Source organism: Sitophilus oryzae, unplaced genomic scaffold, assembly GCF_002938485.1.
Source record: "Sitophilus oryzae breed Bouriz unplaced genomic scaffold, Soryzae_2.0 scaffold_1275_pilon_pilon, whole genome shotgun sequence".
Classification (NCBI taxonomy): domain Eukaryota; kingdom Metazoa; phylum Arthropoda; class Insecta; order Coleoptera; family Curculionidae; genus Sitophilus; species Sitophilus oryzae.
The window spans coordinates 251,600-264,279 of NW_022145921.1; the positions used below are offsets into that span (position 1 = coordinate 251,600).

General features: G+C 36.2%; 1 protein-coding gene across 1 annotated transcript in view; it reads left to right on the forward strand.

Annotated features, from left to right (window-relative positions):
• Positions 1-12,680, forward strand: part of LOC115874409 (piezo-type mechanosensitive ion channel component-like) — a 160,363-nt gene that overhangs the window by 43,286 nt on the left and 104,397 nt on the right. The window contains exons 8-10 of the mRNA XM_030889573.1: positions 397-534; positions 1,432-1,648; positions 7,852-8,016. Of these exons, the coding sequence (XP_030745433.1) occupies positions 397-534; positions 1,432-1,648; positions 7,852-8,016 (520 nt within the window). The remainder of the gene's footprint in view (positions 1-396; positions 535-1,431; positions 1,649-7,851; positions 8,017-12,680) is intronic.

Below are 12,680 nucleotides of genomic sequence, written 5' to 3' on the forward strand. Positions count from 1 at the left end.
TTGTGGTAAATTAGTGTTTTATTTTGCCTCTGTAGATAATAAAAAATATGAAAACATATGAAAAGCATAAATATAGAATATTAAAAACATGAATATCATATAATTGGAATATTATTTTTAAATACATTCTTTTACGAACATATAATTCACGTTCATAGAATATATCTTGGAATGTGAAACGCACTTCTATATCACTTGAATAGGGTGGAACGTAATCTCTGCTATTCATGTGCCATATATGTTCCCAATGAAAAAAAGGAATGTGAATAGAACATTGTTGTTCTCCAAAGTCACTTGCTTCGCATATGAAAAGAACGTAAATGTGCTATCTGGGAAAGTACCCAATTATTGCATTTTTTTGGTGAATAGTCTATGTTACTGTATTGATCATTTCAGGAAAACATTGATTACCAACGAAGCATTGCCGTCCTTCAAGCTGAACACACAACCTTTAGCAATTTGAAATATATATATGAAAGTGTTTTTTATTTTGGAATAGGCGCATCTTATCTAATCGCCAATTTTACTATGTTGGTAAGTTACCAAAATTAATAAATATATTTGATACCAATTAAACTTTCAGTTACGTAATCCAGGGCGCGATTTTTAAATTCACTGTTGCCAATCACGAATATATTCAGCGCCGCGCCGCGCCGCGCCGCGCCGGGCTGACTAACTTTAATTTAAATTTCGCGCTGGGGATTCAGGTGGTAGTTCTGCTGTAGAAATCTCAAGTTCCCATGCACATTTATTTATTTATTTTCTGACATTGTCATTCGTTTTGACACTTTAGTTTTGTATTACGAGTGTTTAGTTTAACTAAATAGTGTTACGATACTTTAAGTTTAAGGTTATAAAGTAACCATATTGACTCCAAACTGAATTCTGTTAAGCCGAGCCGATGAAATGTTTATATAAATTTTCTGAAGGAATTTGCATAAGTCGCTCAGTTAGCTCTGCTCAAGCGTAGTACGCAAGCCTGGATTTTGAATTATCGATCGAATAACTAGACCAATAAGAGACTAGACGCTAGCACCAGCTGTTCATTCGTACGGCTTCGTCCAACTTCGTGCGACTTTCGTTTGCGCTCCACTCCGACAATTGGCTAGATTGGCTCAGAGTAAGGGCTAATCGATACTCGGAATTTTGGAGTTGCGCTGTTGCGCCAGTATCTGCCTAACAGACGAACTTATGTGAAATATACATGAACCGGTTAGCTAGTTGTTTCTAACTCGGCTTCAAATACAACACATTGCAGGGATAGGCGATAATTCTTCATTAAAAAATATAGAAAAAAATCCTGTAACATGGGTACCGAATATTTTTTTTATAATAAAAAATAATAAGATCTGTCATGAACGGAGGGACGACATCCTCTAATATTGGCAACACAGTATAGTAGATATAATTAAAACAGTAAATTATTTTCAGATATGGTCAATAATGTACGTAACTCAAAGAGACCTGATTATATTTATTTGGGCCAACATAGTTTGGTTAATTCCAAACGGTAAAGCCTTCATGTTGAAATCGAGCCCCTTTTTGATCGGCTTTCTATGGTTTCATTTGATCCTACTTTACACATACTCCTCGAGGTTGACTCAAAAGTATCTTGTAGACAGGATATGGTATTTCAAATTATCAGTGGGTAAGTTAAAATATATTGAATAAAGACAAATTACGTTACGACATTATTACACATTGGCAAAAACTAGTCCATTTTGAACATTATTCTAAGCGTTATTATGGGTTATTTATTTATTTATTGATGTGCGACTTACAATACCATAAGTGGTAATAACAAGTAAGAGGGTGTAATTAATGCACAAAACTAATAATCACAGAATTTACTATAAACTAACACAGAGATAACTTTGAAAGTGGTATAATACCAATCAAACTTCCTTCTCTGACTGCAATCAAGAATAATAAAGCACCTTTATTGTCACGTTCTCGTTCAAAATAGTTTATCAGAGAAGGTACAAGCTCATTGTTTCGACTATTTAAATGCTTCGGCATATTTTCAACACACAAACTTCAAGAAACAATACAAAAACTCGAGAATTTAGTTCCTAAAAGAAGTGTTTGTAATTAAAAGTACAATTTAAAAAAAAAACTATGAAAATAGATAACAAATGAGAATTACTCACAAAGATTCAACAACAACACGATATTATACAAATTAATGACTGACATTATGATAATTGTCAAATAATAAACGACAACGTTGCTGAACACGGCCCAATGTGACTAACATAGCGATTATAAAATTCGGTTTAAACTAATTTTTGCAACTTTAATCTAGATAAAGCGCGGCGCGGCGTTTTAATGCCAAAACCCTCCACTAAATATGAAATGTCACAAAGTAAAATAAATATACTCCAGGTGAGTAAGACGATACGTCCAAAATCTCACACTGATAACATATCAGTCTATCTCATGGATTCTGGGGGAGACAAGCTCGTGACATCCAAAACAACACGGAAGCGAAAATGCTCTCGAGTTTTCAAAATTGCCACATACAACGTTAGAAGCTTATCAACGGAGGAGAAACTATTGGAACTCCAAGAAGTATTAGATAAAGTTAATTGGGACTTTATTGGAATGAGCGAAATTAGAAGACGTGGACTACACTCAAGTCAGGACACATTCTCTACCATATAGGCGAAACTGACCATTCAATAGGTGGTGTAGGCTTCTTGATAAATAAAAAGCATGCTTCAGATATTTTAAGCATCGCAAGCGTTTCCAAGCGCGTAGCATACATAATATTCCGCCTAAACAGTAGACTTAAAATGAAAATTATCCAAGCCTATGCACCAACATGTACAGCCGAAGAAGACGAAATTGACCAATTTTACGAAGACATCGATAGGGCAATTACAGTTCCTGGATGTAGTCAAACCTTTCTTATAGGAGATTTTAATGCCAAGGTTTCGAAACGAATGGACGAAGCTGAGGAAGTGATAGGTCCATTTGGAATGGGAGTCAGAAACAATAGAGGCAGTACTTTGATCAACTTTCTCTCGCAACATCGACTTCATCATTTCGAATAAGAAAGAAGTAGTAACAGACGTGACGGTGCTGAATAGTTGTACAATAGGAAGCGACCACAGAATGGTTAGAGCGACGGTTAGGATAGACCTGAAAAGAGAAAGGTGAAAGATGGTTCGACAAAACAAAAATTCTAAATGGAACTCCCCTAACAGTGACTCCAACTATGCAGATTCCGTTACAGCTTTCCTGGAAGAACGGACCTTAAACAACCAACACGATATTAAAAATATAAGTAGCAATATTGTTGAAGCCATTAAAGAAGCGGAAGTACAACACTGCCAACAAATTAATAACAAACAACAAAAACTCACCCAAAATACAAAGAATATGATATCTTTGCGAAAAGAAATGTTAAAACAAAATAACAGAAACTCTGAAGACCTGAGACAATTGAACAAAAAAATATCTAAAGAAATCAGAAAGGACGTAAGAAAATTTAATACAGATAATATAAGGCGAACTATAAAAGAGAATAAAAGCATGAAGGTGTTGCGGGGAAAACTATCAAATGGAAAGAGAGAGATCTTTAAACTTAAAGACAACCAAGGGGTCGTAACAACAAATAGAGAAAGGCTGTTGAAAATAACAGAAAACTTTTACACTGAACTATACACAAGTAATCACCAACAAACATACAACGGTCAACAACGTCTATGCAAAAAGATAGTTAACCAGGGATCAGAGGATATACCGGAAATAACTACAGAAGAAATCAGAAACTCCTTAAAAGAAATGAAAAATAACAAAGCCCCGGGCGAAGACGGCATAGTGATTGAGGCTGTAAAACTCGGAGGAGGAACACTATTAAAATGGATTAAAGACTTATTTAATCTATGCCTTGAAAAAGGAATAATCCCGTCTCAATGGAACAACGCCATAACGATACTTCTCCATAAAAAGGGCGATATCACCGAGCTTGAAAATTATAGACCGATAAGCCTTCTTTGTCACTTGTATAAGCTGTTTATCAAAATCATTGCCAAACGTCTCGAACGTAAACTAGATTTCTATCAACCAAGAGAACAGGCAGGCTTTAGGAAAGGTTATGGAACAAACGATCATCTTCAAGTAATTAAAGTCCTGATAGAAAAATCTGTGGAATACAACAGGCCCCTAGCATTGGGGTTCGTTGATTTCTAGAAAGCATTTGACACAGTAGAATTAACATCAATAATAGCAGCATTGGAGCAGGGAAGAGTAGATTATAGGTATACAAGGCTTATAGAATACATATATAGTAATGCCACCAACTGTAAAACTTCACGAAACAACAGATAAAATTGAGGTAGGCAGAGGAGTTCGACAAGGGGATACTATTTCGCCTAAAGTTTTTACAGCTGTCCTTGAATACGCAATGAAATCACTCTCTTGGGAGAATAGGGGCATAAATATCGATGGTGAAAGGTTGACACATCTATTCGCAGATAACATCGTCCTTGTCTCACATAACATCGGAGATTCAAAGCAGATGCTCGAAGAATTAGTGCAGGCCTTATTAAAAGTCGGTCTCCGGATAAATACGAGTAAAACGCAAATAATGACAAACTTAGTGCTCACACAGAACATCAGAATAGGTGACGCAGACATAAAAGAAACACATATATACAAATATCTCGGGCACGAAATACAAATCGGAAAAAACAACCAAACACACGAGATACAGCGCAGAATAGGTTTGGGTTGGGCTGCTTTTGGCAAACTGCGGGAGACCTTTAAAAGTGATATACCCATATGCTTGAAGAGGAAAGTTTATGAACAATGCGTCTTGCCGGTAATTCACATGGAGCGGAAACTCTAACATTAACGAAAAAGTCAGCAGAAAATTTAAGAGTAGCCCAGAGAGCCATGGAGAGAGTCATGCTTGGAATAACTAAAAGAGACAAAATTCCTAATAACACTATCAGACAAAAAACCAAAATTAAAGACATAGTGGAACACGTAACTCGAATGAAATGGAGATGGGCAGGTCATGTGACGAGAACATCTAAAGACAGGTGGACTAGAAGATTGTTAGAATGGCGACCTCGAGCAGATAAACGTAGCAGAGGCAGACCACCGACACGCTGGACCGATGATGTAAAGAGGATTGCTGGAAATTTGATGATGACGGCCCAAAATCGAGAGACATGGAGAAATATGGAGGAGGCCTATGTTCAGCAGTGGACAACGATGGCTACATGATGATGATGAATCTAGATAAAATATTGGTTACAATCATTTCCTCTATAAATTAAAATAAAGAGCTGCTCGGTATCTTAAATTATACAACAAATTTAAACATTTTTGCCAAAATTTCAGTTAGTCAGGTTTATAGGTGTCAACTTCAATAGGATTGATGACGTGCATCGGAAAATGTTTTACTATTACCGTACCTAGTTTATCTTTTAGTATAGTATGTATATGGAACGTTCACTCTGGTACTCCTCGACTCCGCCATTCTTAAGCTCCATTCAGAACCTCGCAATTAGTGGAATAAATTAGTGGTTTCGATTAGCCTAGAAGTTTGTTCCTTTAATTTCCATGTAAACATTCAGAACGTCAAAATTAATAGTAGACATTTTTAATTAGTAGAAAAAGTTATCAAATTTTTAACTTTTCCACTAATTATTCTTCAAAACTTGCGATAAATATCATTTTGGCCTTTGATTATCTTCCCATAAGAGAAATTGTGGGCTAAATAAACTAATCGAAAAAAGGATATTGTGTTTTCGCTAAGAAGAAATTTTTCAGAAAATATGTGTTATAGCTATTAAAACCTATAGCGTTTGTATTTAAAAAAATACTGTTTGTAAACCTAAAAAATTGTACCCAAACAAATAAAAAGCATTATCATCAAATATACATTTAATTTATGTTTAGAATACAATGACAGGTGAAATTTATGCTGACGACATCATTGATAACATGGTAAATGATTATCTTTGGAATTTGGAACCCAATTTCAGATTTCTACATGAGAACCTCGCCTGCATAGACCAAGTATAGTACAATAACGTCTAGCACTTAATGAAATTAATCATTTGCCATTACCCCCGCTCTCTCCAGATTTAAAGTGTATCGAACATACTTGGGACATGCTCGGAAAATCACTAATTGTCCATAAACCTCCTGTTCAGGACGTAAGGGCACTGAGGCGAGATCTTCCACATTTATGGGATACCTACGATCAAAATGCCTTGGATCATTTAATTTTAAGTACCTATGCCTCGGCGAGTTGAAGCAGTAATGGTCAATAGAGGTGGAAGTACTCGCTATTAATAGTTTTTTTTTCTTTTTCGATATTATCATTCTTACATTATTAGAGAAAAATTGTCTGTAAAAATGAATTAAACATTTTTTTCGGTAAAAACAAATCAAAATTTGAGTGTTTTATAAGCTAGATATAGTCTATAAAATGAATATAACTTTGAATTTTGACCATTATTTTTTACCAACATGGCAAATATAAAAGCCCCCTATCCAAAAAGTTACTCATATTCTTTAAAATGAGTGCCTGATCGAATCAGATAGGTAACTCTTTTTACTTTCGTAAAATAGAAAAGGAAAATAATAAAACAGGTGACAGTTCTTCCTCTTCTTGCAAAAATCAACGCAAAATGTCATAATTGACAAAAGTAAAATGTCATCAGCCTTTGACATTTCTAAATATCAGACCAATGCCGTCTCTAATAGAACAGCCTCGGAGCGAGATTTATGACGTCACGCTAGTTAGATACCACGGATTAATAAATATGTTGTAGAATACACGGAAAACATAATTATTCCTCGTACTTTTGGTTTGTATTTTAAAAATGACATAGTTTACATGAAATATACATAATATACAGTTAATAAATACAATATATATACCTATTTATAGTAATAAATACTTTAAAAAATAAAACTATGAACCATACAAATGCCATCAAATGTTTTACAATATACAAATAATGAATAGGTATAAGATAATGGGTAATATTATGTAAAATATATTTTAAATTTTGGTTTTTGCAAATCGATCTAATTTAACAAAAATATTCAATATCTACTAATAGTGATGTATTATTATTTGCATTCACAAAATTTATATGTATATTTTGCAAGCATCAATGTTCGAAAAATTATATTTGCAAATAATACAATATCATAGAAAAAAAGGCGTCAGCGATGGCTATGAAATAAAGATCGCTGTCATTTTATATAAAATTATTCTAAAATTTTTGTTGTAGCTAACGTTTATAGCCTTCATCAGTGTTATGTCATATGAAAAAAATAGTGTCGAATATAATCCTAAAAATTACATATACGAGGAATAATTATGTTTTCCATCATTCTACAACATAATTAATCCGTAGTATCTAACTAGCGTGACGTCATAAATCTCGCTCCGGGGCTGTTCTATTAGAGACGGCATCAGCATGGCCGCAAGTTGCTAACCTAATAAAATTAATACTAGAAAAGCCCGCGGGAACTGTCAAATTCATAGTTATTCGTTTCACAGACTATATTAAGCTTTCTCTATGGATACAACTGACTACCGCAAGCTGTTGCTAGAATATTCTATTAATTTTAATTGTGTTTTTTAAATATTGTGAATGATCGTAAACTAAAAAGTATAAAGTGTAATAATTGAAACCGCTAATTTATTCCACTAATTGCGAGGCTCTGAATGAAGATTTAAAGTGCGTCTTCTAATTTTTTTAAGTAATAAACTATTAAATTTAAATAATTTTTAATATATGTTATATTGTACGATAAATTATTGCGAGCTATTTCAAAATAATGATTTATCTTATATATTAATTAAAAAAACAGGTACCGATACAACCGACATAGGTTGGATGCACCTCCTGCTTCAGTCTACTTTTGGAATAATCGTGTTTTGTGCCATGAGACAGTATTTCCACGATAAACGGAAGAAAACAGAAAGTGAGCAAATAGCGGACATAATGGGTGCGAAGGATCACTTATCCAAGGGGGGTACGTATACAGTGTCAATAAAAGTTTGTACAAATAAGATTTTTTGAATGGCGCCTATATGTAACATACCAATCAAAAATCCTATCACCGGTTCTCGATAAACGTCTAAACTACCATTGCCGTGAATCACTCTATAATGGGTGTTTCTCATCCCTATAATATTTTTATTTTTTTAAATAAAAAAACCAGATTTCATAAGTTAGTATAAGATTAATTGTTTTCGGTCACTTCCTGTTTCGCCGTAAATGACTACAACGTTTGATTTTTTTAAATGACACAACCGATATTGAAGATAAACTTCTTTACGCGCACTGGGAGTATAAATTTAAAGCCGGGATACACGGCCACGAGACGAAACAGCCTACGGTTTAAGAAATACGTAGTGACGCGACGTACACTGAACCAAAAATCGACATAAATATAATGAAAAAGTTCATTTATATAATGAATTACATACATACATACTACATACTGCCATTACTCGCTGACGAGTATTTGACACGCATCAGAAGATGGTCACGCAGGGCGTTTTCTTTCATGAGCCTTTCTGTGACTGAAAAGCCCAATACGTGATGTTATTTGTCTACCGCACTCCGGACATTCAAAAATCTCATTGCTTTGTTGCCTCTTAACTTTTTGGTTCTCGCTGTTAACTGAGTCTACAATTCTTCTCCATTGAGTTCTATTGTGAGCTGCTACTTCCCACTCATTCTGCACATTAATTCCCTTTAAGTTTTCGTGGAAAATGTCCTTGAACCTTTTGAGTTGTCCACCTGGCCTCCTCTTACCGTCTACAAGCTCACCGTAAAGCAGTGATTTTGGTATGCGGTTTTCTTGCATTCTACATACGTGACCAGCCCATCTTAGTCGGGATTTTGTAACCATGACTTCAATACTCTCGCAGTTAGCTTTTTCAAGAACCGATACGTTTGAGACGTGATGGAACCATTTGATTCTTAAGAGTTGTCTAAGGTGTCTCTGTTGCAACTTGTTTAATGCGTTCATGTGTCGGCGGTACGGCACCCAGGTTTCGCACCCATATAACATGGTGGGGATTATAATTGCTCGGTATACTGCAAGTTTTGTTTTTGTACTCAAGTCATGATTGTAGAAAACCCTGTCTTTTAATTTCCAGAATGCTCTTGAGGCGCTACTAATCCTGTGCTGAATTTCAGAGTCAATATTGGCCTTTTCCGAAATCAAACTGCCAAGGTAATTGAATTCCGTCACATATTCTAATAGTTCTTCTCCGATTTTTATAGCATTGTTGTGATCTTCCGGGGGAGTGCACATGATTTTAGTTTTGTCGATGTTTAGCTTAAGGCCCAAAGCCTCGTATGCCCAGGTATATGTGTTCAACATGTCTTGTAATTGTTGTACCGTGTTTGCAAGTCGTCAGCGTATTGAAGTTCTGTGATAAATTTTGTACGTGTTTTTTTGGCCCTGAGTCTTTTTATGTTGAACAGACCGCCGTCATATCTGTATCTAATGCCCAATCCTCTCTCCTGCAGTTTGCTGTCCACTATAATGGAGAGCGCTGCCATGAATATGTTGAATAGGAGAGGCGCTAAGACACATCCCTGCCTAACTCCTGTATTTGTTAGGAATGGGTCGCTCAGTGATCCATGATGTGACACTCTTGACTTGTTGTTATGGAGGCTTTTACACACTGTAAGAAATTTGTTAGACTGCTGCTCTTTTACTTTTTCCTGTAGTTGACGGATGGAAAATATGGAATCGACGGTGCCGCGGTTGGTACGAAAACCCGTTTGCGTTTCTGGAAGGATTTTTTCTATATATGGGTGTAGGCGGTTTGACATTATTTTTGCAAGAATTTTTCCGCCGATAGCCAATAGCGAAATTCCCCGGTAATTTCCGCAGTGTGATGCGCTTCCTTTGTTCTTAAATATATTCACTATATTCGCGTTGCGAAAATCCTGAGGTACCTCTTCGCTTTCCCATACGACATCAAAGAGAGCCTTAAGATGACCAATAATTTCTTTACTTGCACACTTATAGATTTCCGCCGGAATCGCGTCACAGCCAGCTGATTTGTTGTTTTTAAGCTGTTTTATGGAGGTCTTTATTTCTTGTTCTGTTATTGGGATGTCTAATACATCGAGGCTGTTATACTGAGGTATTGTGTTTAGTGCTTCCATATTGGGGTTATTTTCTTGGTTAAGGATATGGTTGTAATGTTCTTTCCAGCGATTTCTGATTTGTTCTTCCTCTTTTAGAAGTTCGCCATTTTGAGCCATGATTGGGCAGCTTACCTTCTTAGTTGGACCGTATACTTCTTTTACAGCCTCGAAGAATTTACGATAATCGTGATGCGTGGCGTACTCTTGAATCTGATTCGCTTTTTGTGACCACCAGTTATCCTTTACTTGGCGCAGTTCTCTTCGAAGCGTGTTGTTGGCTGCTTTAAAGTTGTCTACCAGTCTTGGATTATGTGGATTTGCAGTGACGGCTTGATGTGCTCTATGCTTTTGTTCCAACAAAGCCTGTATATGCGGTTGATTTTCGTCAAACCAGTCTGGTTGTTTCTTTTTGTTCGACTTTCCCAGTACTGCTTCGCTGGTTTTATGAATCGCATCCCTTAATTGTGTCCAGCCTTGTTCAGCTTCCAATATTGAGATTGAAGTTGTCGGTGGAAGTGATTCTTTGATGGCTTCCCGGAGGGCGTCGGCGGTATTCTTGTTCTCTAGACCCCGTACGTTCAATCTGGTCATGTTGTTTTGCTTTTTACAGCGTGGATGTTTGGTTGGGTTTTAACTGGATTTTCATTTTTGAAATTAAAAGTCGGTGGTCAGTGCCGCATTCGGCATCTATTCTAGCTTTTGTGAGCCTAACATCTTTTAGATGCGTCCTTCGAACGATTATGTGGTCCAATTGATGCCAGTGGCCTGATCTAGGATGTTTCCATGTTTTCGCAATACGTCAGGCCATATTTCCTGTTGTTTGCCTACACGAGCATTAAAGTCACCTAGCAAGATGATTCGTTCGTGCTTGGGAATTCGTTGAAGGGCATTTTGTAAAGCTTGGTAAAATTTATCCTTATCTTCAATTTTAGCGTCAAGGGTGGGAGCGTAGGCACTAATGATGCTGACGTAAGTTTTGTCTGATATGGGGTACCTTAGGGTCATAAGACGTTCGGAGACACCAATAGGTACTTCTGTTAACTTGGTGGCGATTTCGTTTTTGATCGCAATGCCTACACCATGAATTCTCCTGTGTGTTGCGGGGTGACCTTCCAAAGAAGGTGTAATGCTCCTCAGTGAGACTACCTTCATCTGCAAAGCGTGTTTCGCTTAGAGCGGCAACATCTATATTTAATCGGTGGAGTTCCTGTGAGACCAGTGCTGTTCTTCTCTGGTCGATTTGAATTTATCTTGTCCAGTAGAGTGCGGACGTTCCACGCCGCGAACGTGAAACATTGATGTTTTTGTTTCTCCGATGATACGCTCGAGTAGGCACCCTCCCGGAGGTCCGATTGAGGGGGTATTTTACCTCCGGACGACAATTTTGTCCCACTCGAATGTTCCATCATTGCTGTGTGTAAGCTGCGTGAAAAGGTTTAACTGTGGCGGTTACGCTGCCGCACAGTTTTGGCTGCAACTGTAGCACGGGATGGCTATGGCACAGTGAGGACTGCGACGATAGCTCCCTTGTGCTACGTTCTCGGCCGGCTAGGTGTATTTTATTACTCCTTTTCCCCAGAAGATGGTAGGTCTGAGGGTTGTGTAAGGTTATACTGCCTATACTCGGACGTCAGAGCCTCGTTTGTGTAAACAGGGTGCACCACGTGAAGGTGAGGTTGACTTTTGGGTAAGCTAGGCTATATGTATCGCTTCAATACCCCTTGCACACCCCAAAACCAAAATAACCGATCAAGATGGCCACCTTTTATGTCCTAATATTTTATTCCTGATATTAATAACCGCGTACATTAATATAATGTAGTGTGTTCCTTGTATTAATTATAACATTATTCATTGTCACAATGTACAACACATTAATCAATGATTTGGTACATTAATATAATGAATATGTGTTCATTAAAGTTTCAGCATTTAAATAAAGAACGCATTCATTGGGAAAATGAACGTATTCTTTATATTAATGAAAATCTTACATTAATTTAATAACCAGATTTTCATTATATTGATGAAATTAGATTCATACTATTAATACAGGCATCGATCTATGATTAACAAATCATTAATATAATGAAAAAAAAAATCATTGTCCCAATGAAACAACAGTTAATAATCAATGTTCATAATATTATGAACAATCCAAAAAAATCCTTATGGGTTTTTCGCCACTGCACTGCAAGAAAAATCTACAAAATAAAATAGTTATTTTTTGTAAACACTTCTGCGTTAAACCTAAACGGACATAATGAAAGAAGCGATAGTCTCTAAAAGAAAAATAAAAGAGGCTTTTTTAATTCAATCTAATAAAAATAAATGTATTGCTCATGCATCTGTAGATGTTAGTAATGTATGGCAATCGCTTCTTTGATTTTAAAGAACATAACATAAATAAACATAACATACGTGAAATTTAAAAATAATCATACAGAAAGTTTGGGCTTTTTGGTTTTACCTTATTAAGTAATTGTTATCAGGTAGTAATTGTTAATTTTGAAGTTTACCTTA